The sequence below is a fragment of the Pseudorca crassidens genome, chromosome 18 (genome assembly GCF_039906515.1).
Source record: "Pseudorca crassidens isolate mPseCra1 chromosome 18, mPseCra1.hap1, whole genome shotgun sequence".
Classification (NCBI taxonomy): domain Eukaryota; kingdom Metazoa; phylum Chordata; class Mammalia; order Artiodactyla; family Delphinidae; genus Pseudorca; species Pseudorca crassidens.
In genome coordinates, this window is record NC_090313.1 from 79,530,186 (window position 1) to 79,549,517 (window position 19,332).

Genomic DNA, 19,332 nt, shown 5'->3' on the forward strand with positions numbered 1-19,332 from the left:
CTCCCTCACGCTGGCCCCTGTGCCGTGTAACTGCCGCCCGCTCAGGGCCACACGTGCTGTGGATGGCCACCAAACCCTGCTCGGTGGACAGCCGGGAGATATGCATGCACGTGCCTGCTACACACACCTGTGCGCGCACGTACACGCACACACCTTCCCGTGGAGAGTTCCCGCTGGTCGGCAGGAGCACGGCTCCCCATGACAGCAAATTCCGACGGCCCTCGGGGCCCAGGGCTGCCCGGGGCTGCACCCTCAGCTCACCTGGCGAGCCTGCCTAGTAACGAGCCTGTTCCCTTGCAGGTTAGCCATCCGAAGCGATGGGCGACTGGAGCTTCCTGGGGAGACTCCTAGAGAACGCCCAGGAGCACTCCACCGTGGTCGGCAAGGTCTGGCTGACCGTGCTGTTCATCTTCAGGATCCTGGTGCTGGGGGCCGCGGCCGAGGAGGTGTGGGGGGACGAGCAGTCGGACTTCACGTGCAACACGCAGCAGCCGGGCTGCGAGAACGTGTGCTACGACCGCGCCTTCCCCATCTCGCACGTGCGCTTCTGGGTGCTGCAGATCATCTTCGTGTCCACGCCCACCCTCATCTACCTGGGCCACGTGCTGCACCTGGTGCGCATGGAGGAGAAGAGGAAGGAGCGGGAGGAAGAGCGGCTGAAGGCCGACGGCCCGCCCCTCGGGCAGGACAGGCCCCCGGTGCGCGACGACCGGGGCAAGGTCCGCCTGGCCGGCGCCCTGCTCCGCACCTACGTCTTCAACATCATCTTCAAGACGCTGTTCGAGGTGGGCTTCATCGCCGGGCAGTACTTCCTGTACGGCTTCCAGCTGAAGCCGCTGTACCGCTGTGACCGGTGGCCCTGCCCGAACACGGTGGACTGCTTCATCTCGCGGCCCACGGAGAAGACCATCTTCATCCTCTTCATGCTGGCCGTGGCCTGCGTGTCCCTCTTGCTCAACATGCTGGAGATCTACCACCTGGGCTGGAAGAAGCTGAAACAGGGCATGACCGACCCTTACCGCCCGGACACTCCCGGCTCCAGCGTGAGGGCCGCAAAGCCTGCGTGTGAGCGGCCCCTCCTGCTGCCCTCCCACTCCAACCCACCCGCCCTCACCATCGGGTTCCCGCCCTCCTACGCGCCCTCGGCCTCTTCCCTGGGGCAGGCGTCGGCCCCAGGCTACCCCGAGCCCCCTCCGCCGGCAGCCCTGCCCGGGACCCCCGGCAAGGGCCACCCGGTCGGCTCCCCCGGCGGCCACCAGCACCTGCTCGCGACGGCGCCGAACTGGGCCGGCCGGGAGGCCGAGCAGCAGACTTCTGCCGGGAAGGCCTCCCCGCCGTTGTCCGCGCCCGCAGCCCCGAAGCCCCCGGCCGGCCCCCAGCAGCCCCCTCCGGAGGGCGGGGCGGGGAGCTCGGGCGACAGCGACGGGGAGGGGGCGGTGACTGCCGTGGAGCTGCACGCGCCCCCCGAGCTCCCCGCAGACCCCGGCCGGTCCAGCAAGGCCAGTAAGTCCAGCGGCGGCCGGGCCAGGGCCAGTGACTTGGCCATCTAGCGGTGGCCTAGCATCCAAGACCCAGGGGGCTCACACCGGCGGTGGAGCCTGGAGGCGGGAGGAGGGGGCGAGCGAGGGTCGGGCTCGTGTGTCAGTGCTTGCTGTTCCTAACGCTGGGAGGTAGTGGGGAGCGCGTCCGAGGCAGGGAGGGGGCGCAGGGGCGGGGCCGCCAGAGATTCTCCCAGCAGCCCCCGCGCCCAGCAGCCCGGCCGCCTCCGCAGGTGCTGCGGTCTCCGCGGGGCGCTGTTCTGTGGTGGGAAAGCAGGGGTGTCTGTGGCAGGCAATTCGGTTTTCCTTTCCTACGCCCCCATCCCCGCCCCGGAGCCTCTGGACGGCCCAGCAAGTCTAGATGCTCTTAGCCTTATCTCTGTGTGAGACTTTAACTTAGAGTTGAATTTCATTTGGGATATTTGCCAAACCGCACTAAAAAAAGATTTTGAGCAAGTCCATGTAGCGTCACTGAGTTTCTGAACCGGCATGTGAAGCCCAGGATATCAAGCCACACACTTCATGACAAGTGACAGGAAGCAGCCGCCCATCAGAGGCAGAGCCGCGGCAGGGGGAGAGCAGACCCTTGAGATAAGTCTGAACAGCCGAGGAAACTGAGTAAAAGTGTGGCCGGTATGCCTTAGGTATTTATTTTTTTAATGACATTTTGTGCTTTGATCTGAATCGTACAGGTAAGCCTATTTCCCCCACTTTCTATCTTTCAGGAAAAAAATGAAAGAAAATAAAAGTATTAAAATGGATACTGACCAAGAGAATGCAAATGTGTCCCATTACATACTAGTAGAGATTTGAACTTTATTTTGAAAGAAATTCTTTGACTTTATGAGTCGGCTAATTAATATGAAAATGGACCATAGAAAACAAAAGCAGGGGAAATCTTTAAGTGCATTTCAAACGCTTGAAGTTGTGAAGTTTTTGAACGGGAGGTTAAAAGTTAACTACTGTTGCCAGAAAAATTATTTATACAGATGAATCCACGACCTACATTTTTTAACAGTACAAAATAAAACTCTTCCAGTTTCCTAACCATTCTTTGTGGGTAGCCTCTTTGCTTTCTAAGCATGAGTGACATTGTCGGGGTCTCCTGCCCGCGTGAGTGCATGTGCTGGTTGGGACGAGGGCCCCGTTTGGCGTCTACACGGATCCTGCGCTGACCGGGGAGGCTGGAAGATGACACAGGGGTCCCGTCGCTGTTTGTGTACAAGCCAGTGGACACTGGTGATGTTGAGCCTGGGCCTTGTCACACCTCACATCCTACCTCCTCTGCGGCTGGTCAGTTCTTGTCCCACAAAACTGCACCCTGCCCCACCTGATTCATCTTTTTGTGAATTACTGTAACTTCCTGATGATGTATTTGGGGCCAGACTCCACAGCAGACTGTTGTGTTTTTTCTTTTTAATTTTTTATTTATTTTTGGCTGCGTTGGGTCTTCATTGCTGCACGTGGGCTTTGTCTAGTTGCGGCGAGAGGGGGCCACTCTTCATTGCGGTGCGCGGGCTTCTCATCTCGGTGGCTTCTCTTGCTGTGGAGCATGGGCTCTAGGCGTGCGGGCTTCAGTAGTTGTGGCTCGTGGGCTCAGTAGTTGTGGCTCGCGGGCTCTAGAGCACAGGCCCAGTAGTTGTGGTGCCCGGGCCTAGTTGCTCCGCGGCATGTGGGATCTTCTCGGACCAGGGCTCGAACCCGTGTCCCCTGCATTGGCAGGCGGATTCTTAACCAGTGCACCAGAGGGAAGCCCAGACTGTGTCTTATATCGTAAAGAGCGACCCACTGACAATCTGATGAAAAGATGACTGTGTGCAGCTGGCTGGTGACCGCCAGCTTGGAAATTAAAGGCTTTCCCAGCAGACTGATGGAGAGACTTCTCCAAGTGGCTATTTTCTCCATCTCCCCAGGCTGGTGCACAGGAGAGAAGGTAATTCCTCACCCACAGGGGATGCCTCAGGCCCCCGGCTGTGGGGCTGAGTTTTCCTGGGCGAGAAGGGCCACTAGAAAATCCCAATTTGAAAAGCTTTCTGATAAAAAAGCTTCAGCCGCTGTCGCAGTGGCCAGGCGGTGAAAGGACAGCTCACTGGGTGGCTGTGAATGTTCTCAGTACTCCAGGTTCCACCAGGACACATGTCAGGTGCAATCGTGACCCACGATGTGATTCTGAGTGGGGCTGGAGATGGAAGCGAGAACTGTAACTGTAGTTCGTTTCTACACTTTAAATGTGGACTTTATTCCCTGCGTGTTGGTGAAGGTGCCAGTTTGGTCTATAGTCTAGTAGGGCCGCTCGGTGCCGGGTCGGGAGGGTAAAATTAGATGCTCCTACTTGAAAACCACTAATTGATAAAGAAGCAAAATTTCGCAATTCCACGGTGCCTGTGGTATTTCTTCAGGTTAGTGTTTTGATTTCAGTTTGTGTAAAAAATGAAAGCATGTCTCACATTATGTTGCTATTTGGGGCGTCCGTGGCCCTGAAGGCCAGGGTCCTCCTCCCTCACAGGGACATGGCCAGGGAAACGGTTGCCTCTATTCAATCACTTTTAGCACTAATATGTGTGTTAAAAACAGAAACCATCGCCCCTGTGGTCAAGATTCCAGATGTATTTCTTCTGACTTGTTAATATTTGGAAATTTCACTGAAACTATTTTTCTCCCAATTTAATAGAAATTTTTTAAATCCCTAAGCTTATTTTTAAACTGAAATGCCATACCTATTACATTTACACACTCTGTTTCTTTAATCCACAGCATACAAGACAATTATATTCTTCCACTCCTGTTTTTGGAAGCCCGGTCATCCGGCTGGCACTGCACAACCTATAGTGGTTACAAAGTGTCAAGTATTACTACATTCACAGTGCCCAAATCCAGTGTTTAAAATCCTAAAACACTTCATACATCATCACTCACTTTCCCTTTTTTAAACTTTATTTTACTGAGTTGTTTTTCCCCCATGAAATTAACAAAAAAGATACCTTAAGTTTAAAAAGAAAAGAGAAAGGCGAGAAGAGCCAACCAGACGATTTCCGATATAGCCCAGCTTCTTTGATCTTTAAATAAGTGGCTAGATCATAGGTTTCTTGTACGAGAACACCTAGAATAAGAACTGTGAAGACAATTCAAACATCCTTTACAAAAATTAACCTGATGAGATTTAGGTCTCTTTTCTCTTTAGGCTTTTTTTTCCCCTATTAACACTTTCTTTAATTCTATTAACACTTTCTTTAATTCTTTAGTGTTACTGAATAAAGTGCTTTTTCTAAAATGCTTTCTTTTGAACTTATTCTTCTGATATTTGTAACATTGACTTATGGATCAATTTTTGGATCTCCACCAGAACAAAACTCTGCAGAGTACTGCATGACTTCAAAGGGTGAATCTTTTGTAAAGACCCTGCCACCCCACCCTTGCCTTCAGAGGGCTCAGGGCATTCTCGGAATAACTTTTTAAAATAACATGTACATCGTACATTAAAGTCAGAAAATGTATTTCTCTTCCTAATTCCACATTACACTGCAAAGCTTCAGTTTATTCACTCTAAGATTTCTTACTGCCCCAAAGATTTTTTTTCCCCTTTGCATTATGGAATGCCATAGCAAGACTTTTTATGGTCAGTTAGGAATTTAAATAACTCTAAAACAGTGAACTGTGCCTAGTACCATATATGTAAATGGTAACTTAGGTCATAATGTTTACAAAACTCTTACTAAAACTTTTTGTGCTATAACAGTATCTTTCATAGATTAAACTGTAACTGAAAATAAGCATTTTACCAGATAAGTAATTAAAACTGGCCTTAAATTTAAATCACTAGTTCTGTAGTGAGTTAATTGTTTTTCCTTTTTTTAACTTTTGAAAACTTTTTTTTTGAGGTATAGTTGATGTCAATATTATATAAGTTTCAGTTGTACAACAAAGAGATTCACAATTTTTAAAAGTCCTACTCCATTTATAGTTATTATAGACCACAGACTGTATCCCCTGTGCTGTACAATATATTCTCGTTGCTTTTTTATTTTATACATAGCAGTTTGTACCTCCACACTGGTAACTACTAGTTTGTTCTCCATCTGTGAGTCTGTTCCTTTTTTGTTATAGTCACTAGTTTGTTGTATTTTTTAGATTACACATTTTAGTGGAAACACACAGTATTCACCTTTCTCTGACTTACTTCTCTCAGCATGATGCCCAAGAGATCTTTCCCCCAGCAAGGCTGGAGTTTGTGGTTCTTGGGGAAGACCCTTCTGTGTATAATTACACATAATTGTGTATTTGTAGCTCTGCTTTTATGACGCGGGGCGATACCTGTGTGTGTCTAATGGCAAGTTCTTGATCAGAAATGCAATATTCCCACTCACACTGCCCCCGCCTGGCAAACCCACTTCTGGATGGATGCAGGACACAGCATAACAACACCAAGACCAGCCCAGATGCTTCGAAGGCTCGAAAGAAACCCAAATTCAAAATGCGGCCCCACCAGACAAGAATTGGTGGGAAGTTCCCATACTCTTCACTGGTTGTGACCATGGGTGCCAAAGCTGTCCCCATGGATAGTTTTGGTAAGGGGCTTGGCCCTGCGGACAGCGCGTCACCGGCGGTGCCAGGCCTGAGCTGCACGCACGGGGCTCCAGGGGCGCGTCCCGACCCGTCGCCACGGACACACGAGCGGCGCTCTGAGGGGAGGTGGCACCCATCGCCCCGGCCCCGCCAAGCATTCCCGGGGGCGGCCAAGCGCATGGGGGCGGCGAGGGGACTCTCCGCAGCCGAGGGGACTAGGGCCACGGGCAGGTGCCCAGGTGCGCGCTCTGCGGGCCCCTTTGGGGAAGACGACCCCAGGCCGCCACGCTGCAGGCCCCACTCAGCCAGGCCCAGGGTGACCCCGAAGTGGTCGGCAGGAAGTCAGGGCTTCTGCGCAGGCTCAGTGGTGCCGTCACGCGTCCTATAACTCGGAAGGTTCCCTCTCCCCCAGCGCAGCCACCCTGCAAGGTGGGCAGGTCCAGCCCAGCCCAGGCTCGGCCTCGGTCACAGGAGCGGGTCTGCGCTCAGCACCGCTCCTTTCCAGCCCCATGACTTCGGGGAATTGGTTTCACCTCTCTGCCTTTATTGATGTTTTCTCATCCGAAAAAATGGAACTAAAGTTGTGGGGAGTAGACCAGAATGGACAGAAAATGCTACGTGTAACCCTGACCCACAGAAGCACCACACAAACCCGCCGGGTCAATGAATTAACATTATCCACGGGCTGCCAGCATTTTCTTGTGTCTATGCATTCCCACCTTTTACCTTTGTTTTAAAACAGAAGGGTTTATACCATGGAAATGGCAGGGTTTATTCCATACCATGGAATGTTATTCAGCCCTAAAAAGGAAGGGAATCCTGACACCTGCTAAACATGCATGAACCTTGAGGATGTTATGCTCAGTCAAATAAGCCAGACACAAAGGACAAGCACTGTGTGACTCCACTTGCAGGAGGTCCCTGGAGGAGCCGGATCCACAGAGGCAGAAAGGAGGGTGGGTGTCGGGCTAGGGGAGGGGGATGTAGAGGTGTTATCTGGGAAGAGTTTCAGTTTTGCAAGATGACAAAGTTCTGGAAATGATGGCAGCGATGGTTGCACAACAACGTGACTTAATGCCGCTTAAAAATGGCCAAGATAGTAGATTTTATGTTGTGTATTTTACCATGATTTATATATATATATATACACACACATATATATATATCTATGCAAAAACTTTTTAAGTTTTACATTGAACTAAAATGTACACACAGGAGGACACAGCTTGATGAATTGAACACACCTTGGCAAGAGACAGAACTTTTCTCCTTCCCAAAGCCTCCCTCTCTTTTTTCTTTTCTGTGTCACGCTTTTCCTGTTGTTGTCATTCACTCTGAAAGTATTCCTTCTGGGGGACCTTCGGGAGGGGGAAGGAGGAACCGCGTGGAGGGAAGCAGGTGGCGAAGTCTCACCGTCAGAAGCCATCCAGCCCTGCTGCTCCCAGAGACGAGAGCGTAGCGAGCTCTGAACACGGCCCAGAAACTACTGTCGTCCCTGGGAGTCTTCTTCGAGCCACTCTAGGAGTTTTCATGACATTTTTTAGTGGGAAAAACAAAATGGTTTATAGTTTTTTAAATGGCTTATAGTTTTATTGAATAAGTTCTCAAACGTGTGAATATCGAGTGAAGGCATGTAAACGTCCCCCTGGCCTGAGGCCATGGGAGTCACACATGTGGCCGCTGGATCAAAACTCGCCGCCTCTGCAGGGACCTCCCCTGGGTTCCGAACGGTCTGCTGCTCAAGGAACAGGCGCCGACCCCTCCCTGGAGTCTATGCACGTGCAGCTTTACTGTGTGCGACGCCAACAGAACCAGACCTGGACCTTTCCCGGCCGCCAGAACTGCAGGTCCCGTGGTCCACAGTGGGGCGGGCTGGGCGGCACCCCGGGACGCCCAGGGATAAGATGATGACGGCTGGGCTCCGAGGGCGTCCGTGGGGTGGAGGCCCAAATAGGGAGCTAGAGACTCTCGTGGGATAGAGGCCGCGCCCCCCTTCTAGTTTCCTCTCAAAGTTGAAAGCGAGATCAACAGCAACAACGAAGTCACCCTCAGAAGTCAGCGGTTCTCTGGCGGGAGCTCGGACCTGCTCAGGGCGGCCCTCCGTCCTCACCGCAGCGCCCTGGTCCCAGGCGAGGCCCCCGGCGCCGGCCGCGGGGTCCCCACGAAGGAGGAAACATGGGAGCTAAGAACTTTCATTCCCAAGACCCTCAAAACCCCTTCAGAAAGCGCGTCCCTTCCTTCTAGCGTTTATCCCGAGCGTGTGAGTGTGTGCGGACCCCGGTCCTCCCCGTCGTCCTTTCAGGTTTGTTCTTCAACTGTTTAGGGCCCAAACCAGACGAAACACGAGGCAGATGCAGAACCGAGTATGATTTCCTGCCGTTCGCTGCGATGGAGGCTGCGGCTGAGGGTGCGCTTGGGGTCCTGCTTCCCTCGCTCGAAGGTGCCAGGACACCAGTCCTAGGGCACCTCTCGGGTGTCGGGGGTTGGTACCGGGGCATCGTGCCACATATCAAGAGCAGAGCGATCAGAGGAAACCCAGTGTGTTCTGGGGAGGAAGGGTTTTTTCTTTTCTTAAGAAAAGGCCAACACTAATATCACAGATCCAAGCATCAGTCTGCAGGTTCCTCTCCCAACTGCTCACTCCGGGTAGAGCTCAGGGCCGACATCACCACGATGAGGTCATCGCCAGGCAACCCCTCCCCCTCCCTCCCCTCCCCCACTCCGAAAGCTGGGAGCCGGGACTGTGCACGAAAGGCCAAGGCCCGTTCAGTTACGTGTGGACTGTGTCCAGCTCTGCATGAATGAAGGCTGTGAGACTGTGTCTATGTGTGGTTTGGGTCTTCGGGTTTTTTTTTTTTTTTTAATGAGCGACAGGGACTTTAATGCACAGAAAGAACTTTACAGCTACTTAAATTTCAAATGAATGATGCCTTATTAAAGTTCAAATTCAAAAAAACCTTTTTTTCCTCTAGCTTTTATGTTCATTGTACAAATCTTATGTCATGTTCTAGTATGTGTAAAACTTCAGATAACGTAAGAATCACCTTCAATCAGTTGAACCAACTAAACTCTTAAAAATCAATCCATTTAATTAAATTCTTCTCCACATTTTGAACTGCACTTATAAATTTAATATATTCATTTTTCTTCTTAAATATTTCAAATGTCTGAAGGGCGCAAGCAATCTATATCCCCAACTCAAAAAAACTTATGACAACCTTAAACAACTCGTTAAAAATCCAATAAATCAAAGTTGTAAGTACAGGAACTTTCAACTTCTTGTATACGTTCCAATAGCATTTACAAACTTTGTCAAATGCTCTTAAACTTTTTAATTTAAAAATTACAAGTCTATCAGCCATAAAAAGAAACGAAACTGAGTTATTCGTAGTGAGGTGGATGGACCTAGAGTCCGTCATACAGAGTGAAGTAAGTCAGAAAGAGAAAAACAAATACCGTACGCTAACGCATGTATATGGAATCTAAAAAAAAAAAAGGTTCTGAAGAACCTAGGGGCAGGACAGGAATAAAGACACAGATGCAGAGAATGGACCTGAGGACACGGGGAGGGGGAAGGGTAAGCTGGGACGAAGTGAGAGAGTGGCATGGACATATATACACTACCAAACGTAAAATAGATAGCTAGTGGGAAGCAGCCGCATAGCACAGGGAGATCAGCTTGGTGCTCTGTGACCACCTAGAGGGGTGGGATAGGGAGGGTGGGAGGGAGGGGATATGGGGATATATGTATACATATGGCTGATTCACTTTGTTATACAGCAGAAACTAACCCAACACTGTAAAGCAATTATACTCCAATAAAGATGTTAAAAAAAATTACAAGTCTACACTTAATTATACACTTTACATAGAAATGACAAACCTATTTTGTCAGACTCCCTAATACGCCAGATTCTCCTAAAGATTACGGACACGTTAAATATCCGATATACAAGATGTGACGCTGACACTGACAGAAGGCAGATTAGTGGCTGCCTCGGGTCAGCGTTTTCACTTCATGCGGTTGTGGTGAGATCGACACCCAGAGAACACGTGAAAAGGCCGCCTCCAAATGAAAACAGGCAAATGACACCTAACTTTAGGCTTAAAGGCATCATCCAACATTAACAATTTTTACAGTTACATCCTTAGCTATAAACTTCCGAAATAAATAACTTTGACTTATTGAACGTATCAGACAGTTTACCTAAATCATCTCATTTAATCCTCACAACAACCACACGAGGCAAATAGTGTCGTCAAAGGCAAAAGCTGCAAATTAGACCAAAAGCAAAGTATGAGTCATGCCCCTCACAGCCGGTGTGTTCTCTGCCCTCGTCCTTGGCAGCGGCCTGTGTGTGTGTGGGAGGCTCCCATCGCCACCTCCTTCTCACGGGCAAAAGCTGAGGCACAGAGACGCCCAGGCACCTGCCCCAGGTCACAGAGCACCTTCTCTCCAGCACCGAGAGGGGCGCTCTGAGCCTGCAGGGAACATCGTGCACGTCAGTTAGGCACTGGCTCCTTCGCACCCCGAGGCACCCCCCAAAGTCCTCAGCAAGAAAACACATTTCCATTTAAAATGAATTCTCAGTACATTGGACAAAATTCAGGTTATTGCTTCTATGATCCAGCGTTTCTCTTTTAATGAGTTCTCAAATCTGGGGAGTGGTGTTAACATGGCTGAAGGCGTGGTTAAGAAACTAATCAACTACAGCAGCAAAGTCGCCACCCAGCGTGGGCTGCACGACCAGATCTCCTAGGACCGCCTCTACTAGTCAGACGGGGCTGGTTCGGACGAGACGCGGAACAGCTGCTGAGAATCCTCGCACCCATTTGGAACTGACCCGTTTGGCAAGTCCGGCTAACGTGGAAACAGTTCCTCCCTGTTCACCTGTGTTCCAGGCCTCGTGAGACTTCCGTTTGCTCTTCGTGCCCTCTACGCTCTGTCTTGGGAAGCTTTCCCTGGTGAGAAGTGATCTGTGGCCTCTGGATCATGTTGAAGGTGGGAGTCAGCTCGGCCCAGACCTCCAGGCATCGTGAGACTGAGGGTGAGGCCGGCTGGAGGCCCGAGGGCCAGGGACACCCCACGTTCTGTTCCAGCCCAGCCTCTGCCTCCTCAGGTCCCCCACGGGGTGAGGGAGGGGCAGGGGGATGGGCAGGGCCAGCATCACCGCCTACCTGGAAGGGACAGTAGCAGGAGGAACACCCCCGCCCCAGCCCCTGTGCTTCAGATGGGTTGGGCTCAACTTGGTTTCTGCCCGACCATCTAAACGTCCTGTGTTGCAGGTTGGGGCAGCAAAGGACACGGTTTCAGAGAAGGTCACTCCCGCCAGGTTGGCTGATTCTTTCTGCAAAACCAGCTCTGCTGAGACAGAACGCGTGTTTGCCCTGCGTGCGCCAAAGTGCCACTGCCACTGGGGCCGTGCCCGTCACCCCACGGGCTCCCCGTGCCCCTCAGGTCACCTCCCCTTCACCAGCACCGCCAGGCTGCCCTCCAGCGTCACAGACCCATCTTCTCTGGAATTTCACACAAATGGAAACACAGTATGAACTCATCTGTGTCTTTTTCACTCCACACAGGGCTCTCAAGATTCCTGTCTGTTGTTGCTATCTCGGTAGTTTATGCCTTTTTACTGCTGAGAATTCCAGGATTCGTCCATTCACCCGCTAGTGAACCCTCTGGGCGGCATGGGGGTGTATGCTGAGGAACTGCCTCCCATGGCTGTAGAGACTGATGACCCCCGAGGTCTGCGGTCGACAGGCTGGGGGCCTCGGGAGCCCATCGCGTAAACTCCAGTCCAAAGGCCAGTAGGTTTGAGACCCAAGAGAAGCCAATGATTCAGTCCGAGACTAAAGGCAGGAGAAACACAGTGTCCCGGCAGAGCCGTCGGGCAGGAGAATTCGCTCTTCCCCACGGGGGGTCAGTCTTTTCATTCTGGTCAGGCCTTCAGCGGCTCGAATGCGGCCCACCGTCAGGAGGCGAGGCGTGCAGCTCCATTGCTCATCTCATCCTCAAACACCTTCCCAGACACACCCGCGATCACGTTTGGCCAGATACCTGGGCACCCCGTGCGTGGCCTGTCAAGTTGACACTACAGTTAACCATCACGAACGGTTTGCTGTTTGGGGCTGATGTGAACATTTGTGCACAAGCCTTCGTGGAGACACATTTCAGTTCTGCGAGTCTGACCACTGGGTCGTGGGGTGAGTGCACATTCAACTTCTTAAGGAAATGGCCATAGAGGAAAACAATAGAGTGGGAAAGCCACCAACAGAGTAGGAGAGCTTCAGGTAAAGCTGCCCAGTTCTTGGCAAATAAATAAACATGGAAGATAAATATTTTTATTGAAAATAGAGGAATCATGAAATATACACAGAGATCTCAGATTTCTTTACATGCTGTTTTTAGGGGTTAGTTACTTGATTATATCTTTGGCAGTTAATTCAGTGGAAAAGGAAAATCCCAAGTTACCTTTCAGGAACCTGCGTGTCTCCGTTTTACGTTGCCTAACAGGCCGTGGCATCTGCAGAAAACACAGTTTCTTTTCTATGCTGCGGCTTCGGCTGGGCCGGGCCGGGCTGTCAGTGTTGGTCGGGACCGTGGTCACCTGCAGGGTGGCAGGAAGGTTGACAGTGGCTGGCCGTTGGCTGACGCAGGGCGTCTGCCGACAGGAGGACCAGGGCCCACGCTCAAGGCCGCGGGAGTGGCGGACACAGGCCAGCACGTGCCTCAGCCTCTGCTGGTGCCACACCTGCCAACCCCCCATGGCTGCGGCGAGTCCACAGCCGAACGCAGGATCAGGGGAGAGAAATGGCCGAGGAAGTGCTCAGCGGCAGTGCCAGTGATGAGGCCAGAGGGGAGGCCAGAGGGGAGGCCAGAGGGGAGGCCAGAGGGGAGGCCAGTGATGAGGCCAGAGGGGAGGCCAGAGGGGAGGCCAGTGATGAGGCCAGAGGGGAGGCCAGAGGGGAGGCCAGTGATGAGGCCAGAGGGGAGGCCAGAGGGGAGGCCAGAGGGGAGGCTAGAGGGGAGGCCAGAGGGGAGGCCAGAGGGGAGGCCAGAGGGGACAGCGGAAGGGGGTCGTGAGAAGAGGTCAGACTCCAGACAGAACTAAAGACAAGCCACTGTGATGTCCTGTCGGATTCATGGTGCAAAACAGAGAGGAAGAAAGGGGTCAAGGGGGCTTCCCTGGTGGCGCAGTGGTTGAGAGTCCGCCTGCCGATGCAGGGGACGCGGGTTCGTGCCCCGGTCCGGGAGGATCCCACATGCCGCGGAGCGGCTGGGCCCGTGAGCCATGGCCGCTGAGCCTGCGCGTCCGGAGCCTGTGCTCCGCGGCGGGAGACGCCACAGCAGTGAGAGGCCCGCGTACCACAAAAAACAAAAACAAAAAAACAAGAAAGGGGTCAAGGGTTAATCTGAGCCTCAGTATCCATGACCTCATAGGAGGAACTCGGGTTAAGGGTAACGTCCATCCGAGGAGTGGACAGACACCCAGAGCCTGGCACCCAGAGGACCGCACACTCAGCTTAACAGTTAGAAGAAGAGGGGGCGTCCCTGGTGGCGCAGTGGTTAAGAATCCGCCTGCCAATGCAGGCGACACGGGTTCAAGCCCTGGTCCGGGAAGATCCCACATGCCACGGAGCAACTAAGCCCGCGCGCCACAACTACTAAGCCTGCGCTCTAGAGCCTGTGAGCCACAACTACTGAGCCCACGAGCCACAACTACTGAGCATGTGTGCCACAACTACTGAAGCCCACGCGCCTAGAGCCCGTGCCCTGCAACAAGAGAAGCCACCGCAATGAGAAGCCCGCGCATCACAATGAAGAGTAGCCCCCACTCGCCGCAGCTAGAGAAAGCCTGGGTGCAGCAATGAAGATCCAACGCAGCCAAAAACAAATAAATTTTTTTTAAAAAAGCAGGGTTTATGTTCTAAAAAAAAAATTAGAAGAAAAGAATTAGAAGTCCCTCCCCTGCTCCAAAGACTGCAAGAAACGTTGCTGCTTTAAACCTTGGTGCCCAGGGGACGGGGTATCCTGCCCCAGGTACTTACAACCATCGCTAGTTCTCACTGCAGATTTGCAGCCTAAACACACGTTCCTAGTTCAATAAAGTCGCTTCACACTGAGAGCTGGATTTAAGGCATCTCCAAACGGGGGGAAAAAAACCCCTGCACTTCCTCTCTGGAGGAATTTTTCTTTATCTTTCATCTCTAAGAAACCCACAAATGATTTTCCAGTGAGTAGCAACTGGAGAGGTAATACTCTCTTTCCCTTTCAGCAACCAGAAAATTCCATTTTTTAATTTACTCTTACAGAGCTCACAGATAAAACTCATACAGGCACAAAAGAAATGAGCCTCCAGGGACTTCCCTGGTGGTCCAGCGGTTAGGACTTGGCGCTTTCACAGCTGAGGGTGCGAGTTTGATCCCTGGTCCGGGAACTAAGATCCCACAAGCCACTCGGCCAAAAAATTAAAAAATAAAATATTAAAAAAAAAAAAAAAGAAACAGAAATGAGGCTCCATGATTGAGAATAAACAGAAACAACAGACAGCAGAAATAGACCTACAAGGACTTTAGGTTTTAGAATTATCAGACAGAATGTAATTGAACTATGTTTACTATGTCTAAAGAATTAAAGGGGGGCTTCCCTGGTGACGCAGTGGTTGAGAGTCCACCTGCCAATGCAGGGGACATGGGTTCGCGCCCCGGTCCGGGAAGATCCCACATACCCCGGAGTGGCTGGGCCCTGAGCCATGGCCACTGAGCCTGTGCGTCCGGAGCCTGTGCTCCGCAACGGGAGAGACCGCGACAGTGAGAGGCCCGCGTACCGCAAAATAAATAAATAAATAAATAAATAAAGGGCTGTTTAAAAAAAAAAAAAAGAATTAAAGGCAAGATTAAAAATATGTGCAGAGAACAAGAAATTATAACTAATGACCAAATAGAAGTTCTAGATTTTAAAAAATAATAATGATATTTGAAATTTAAGACTCAATGGATAGATTGAACACACAGATGAAGAAACACTAAAGATACAGTTGAAGGAATGACTAGAATGTTGCAGGGAGAGCCACAGAAATGGGAAGAATGAAAAAGAGGTTCAAGGACGTGAGGACAGAGAGAGAGGGTCCAGGGTATGTCTAATCAGTAACCAGAGGACAGGAAACAGAGAAGGAGCAGAGACAATATTTGAAAAGATTACAGCTGAGAATTTGCCAGGATTAATCGAAGATCCTATCCATAGACTCAAAAGCCCAATAGATCTCAAGTCCAAGGAAAAAATATCTACACCAAGACACATGATACTGAAAGTACAAACACCAAAGCATGAAGAAAAGGACACTTAAAATCCCACCCCCAGAGATAAACTTGGCTAATGTTTTGATTTATTTTCTTTGAGATATTTTCCAAGGGATCATATTTATTCTGATATTTTTTTCCTAATATACTATGAACATTTTCCAGGTTAATACATTTTCTTCTAAATCATAATTTTAAAGGCTTCATGACATTCCACCATATAAATGTATGACAATTTGTTTGAGCAGAATCCAATTGTTGGACATTTAAATTATTTCTGATTTTTGGCTATTTTAAATAGTGCGTGTGGTACATAAATCTTTTCCACATCACTGTTTCTTTAGGACACATTCTTCGAAGGGGAATTGCTGGGTCAAAAGACATAAACTCCATTGAGACTTTTGATGTATCTGCCCCCCTGCTTCCCAAAGAGACCAGCAGTTCCCGTGGACAGAAGTCTCCTCACCTAAGGAGAGGATGTCCAGCTAACTCTGGACGGCTCGGTGGACGCACTTCCCAAGTGAACTGATTCTCATTTACACATCAGTCCCAAACCAAAAGAGCTGATGCTTCTATACTTGTGGAAGAACACAGACCAGGAGCTTGGGAAGGGGAGGCCGCCCCCGGCTGAGGACTTTGCTGGTGAAGGGAGGGGAGATCAGAGCCCCCCTGATGTGGGACCACTTCACATCCCACGTAGGAACTGAAGTGACCAAAGTCCCTCGGGAACATAGAAAATACGGGCATTTGAAAAGCTTTTCAGCTCTTTTAAAACTTTGCTTCCCTGTTCTCCAAAATGACCGTGCTTCATTCACTCGGACAAAACAGTTTAAAATGCGGTTGCCGTCTGTTCTATAGCAGCCAGACAGCTGTTTATAATAAAGGTGCTCTCGGTTCATGCTGTGTGGCTGAGGGCATTCGGCCTCTAATCGCAGCCGTAATCTCGTGTTCACATTTCTCTCTGGTCCATCCTACTTGACCCTGCTTATTGAAGCACTTTTATTGTGCTGGTTCAAAGGACAAGGGATTGAGCAGAAACAAAAGTGAGGTCTGAGGATTGTGTGCACGACATGTGCCCGGTCCTGCTCTACCGTCCATGAATAGAAACTCTGGAATCCGGCCAAGCCACTTAATGGAAAACTCTGACTTCTAAAAATTATTCCTGGTTCTTTTTTCAAGCACCACAATTCGCCCAGGTTGAAAGAGGAAGGTCCGTCTGCTTACGATAGGAGCCAGCCAGCTAGGTAGCCAGCCATATCCGCCAGGTTCCTCAAATTTTCCGTAAAGGGCTGGGTAGTAAAGAGTTTAGATTTTCAAGCCAGACGGTCTCCGGTGCAACTGCTCAGTTCTGCTGTTGCTGCTCGAGAGCAGCCAGACTGTGTGAGCCCCTGGAGTCCCCGCACACCAGGAAACCCCCCAGAGGCCGGGGCAGGACCTGGCCTGCAGGCAGCAGCTTTGCCAGGCCCTGGTTCTCAGCTGACAGTCACCTCGAGGGGCCCCTCCAGCCTTGAAGTCCTTTGAATCTGTCAGTAGGCTTGGCATGTGGCATTTGGATTAGGTTGCCCGATGCCGGCTGGTGTGGGGATGAGGGTGGAGGGAGAGGAAATTGCTCCAATCTGCAGAGGCAGACAGACCCTGGCAGTAACACCCGCCAGCCGTGGAGACTAAACGCCCTGCTCCCTGTCTTTGTCTCTTGGCTTAGATGTTGACGTTTGAGTCTTGTTTTCTTTTTAACTCAGATCCTGTTAAATTCTCTTCAGTCGGGGTAAATCTTCCAGTCTACCGATCTGTTAAACCTGTTCTCAGACGTTCTTGTGACGAGGACACTTCACCTCCCGTGGACGGAAGCCTCCTCACGTAAGGAGAGGAACCTTCACCGCATCAGAGGCCAGGCATAAGCTCATGACGAGACGGTGTGGATGGGAAAGGGCCAGTGGGCTGAGTCTGCCCTCACAGAGCCTCTCAGAGGCCAGTGAGTGGGAACACATTGCCCTCTGACAGTTGCAGTGCCTGCTTCCAGGGCGGCCTCCGGAGGGAGGCTGGGCTCTGATCTCCACTCCCTTCACCAGCGAAGTCCTCAGATGGGGGTGGCCTCCTCTTCCCAAGCTCCTGGTCTGTGTTCTTAACTCAGCATCCCTGTCGGCCCCAGTGCATCTGATGCCCGGGACCCTCTTCAGCCCCGCCTGCCTAGCTCCTGGACGTGCCCTATTTGTTCTTCTCTCTCTTCTCCTTAAATGTGGCCATTCCCAGAGTCCCTGTCCTTTGCTCTCTTCCCTTTAGGGTTCTCCTGAGATCCCGTCCATGCCTAGTCTGTCATCACGGAGGTGCCCTTGCTCTTCAGGGTCACACCTGGATCCCGACAGTGCAAGCAAAGCTGATGAAAGGTCTGCCCGGGCTGTGTGCTGCTCGCCACGGCCCTCCTTCAGAACCTGAGAACGACCGCCAGCTCCCGTCCCCTTCAATCCCACATCCCGCCCGCGCTTCCGCCCCAGTTCCCCTGCCTGGCAACTCTCACGTTTATTCCTACCACCTGCTCCCTGGCCATCGGACTGCGTTCTCTGCCTGCAGACTGGGCCCAGTTCAGCCCATCCTGAACAAAACCACTCATATTAATATTTTAAAGCTCCATTTTGAAGTCACTCACCTATTTAAAAACCATCTGTGGGTCCCATTTAAATAAAGCTTCGAGGGCTTCCCTGGTGGCGCAGTGGTTGAGAGTCCGCCTGCCGATGCAGGGGACGCAGGTTCGTGCCCCGGTCCGGGAGAATCCCACATGCCGCGGAGCGGCTGGGCCCGTGAGCCATGGCCGCTGAGCCTGCGCGTCCGGAGCCTGTGCTCCGCAACGGGAGAGGCCACAACAGTGAGAGGCCCGCGTACCGCAAAAAAAAAAAAAACCTCATGGGGGCTTCCCTGGTGGCGCAGTGGTTGAGAGTCCGCCTGCTGATGCAGGGGACACGGGTTCGTGCCCCGGTCCGGGAAGATCCCACAAGCCGCGGAGCGGCTGGGCCCGTGAGCCATGGCCGCTGAGCCTGCGCGTCCGGAGCCTGTGCTCCGCAACGGGAGAGGCCACGATAGTGAGAGGCCCGCGTACCACACACACACACAAAAATGCTCAGGGGAACTACATTAAAAATACTTATGATCTATCAATGCCAAGGTAGAATATAAATGTAATTGTATTTATATACAAATCACGTGAACATATGCATAAGGACCAGATGGAGGAAATATTGATATGCCAAGAGGGTGAGGTTTCAGATATATTTGTTGTATTAAAATGTTTCCCCTTTATTATAACAATTTAATATTCTTTACTTTTACAAAATAATCTTACCCAAAATATTTTTTTAAATCTAAAGCAGAATATTTACCAAAAAGAATGAGAATTGTCCAGAAAGCTATTATTTAAAAATCTTAACTCCAAAATGTAATTAATTACTTTCTACTATGTCTGATTAAAAAAGCTCTTTAGAATCTGTTTTGCTTCCTGCTCCTGGTTCCCTGCAGGTCACCAACATGTGGTCCATCAGCCCCTCATCACAGCGTCACTGTGTAGCTGTGGCTCTTTGTTGTGTGTTGACTGAAAGCTTGACCACATGATTATCTCAGAGATTCAATTCAATAGGATGGAGAAGCTTCTGGTCCACATCACCAGACTAGGGGGAGAAGAAAGACAAACGGGGATTTAAACCATTACCTCTTATTTCAGAAGGTTTGCTTTTTCACAGTCTTTGAGCAAAACTCACCTAGATTTGAGGGCTTCTGGAATCTACCGCAGAGTTGAGATTTCAGTTACAAAATCAACCCATTTCTTTCTTGGTTGACGCTCCCCCGAGTCACTGGAAATGTCACGCACAGGAATCCATCCCACGTTGCCAAAGAGAAAACCTCGTTCCTTCTTGCACACACAGTGGGGAACAAAATCATGAAT

The 19,332-nt window shown here is 50.9% G+C and overlaps 1 protein-coding gene across 1 annotated transcript; it reads left to right on the forward strand.

Annotated features, from left to right (window-relative positions):
* The first annotated feature begins 306 nt into the window (after positions 1 to 306).
* On the forward strand, positions 307 to 1,638 carry GJA3 (gap junction protein alpha 3). The gene has a single exon (XM_067713243.1). The coding sequence runs from the start codon at positions 318 to 320 to the stop codon at positions 1,548 to 1,550; it is 1,233 nt and encodes a 410-aa protein (XP_067569344.1). The 5' UTR covers positions 307 to 317; the 3' UTR covers positions 1,551 to 1,638.
* The last annotated feature ends 17,694 nt before the right edge of the window (positions 1,639 to 19,332 follow it).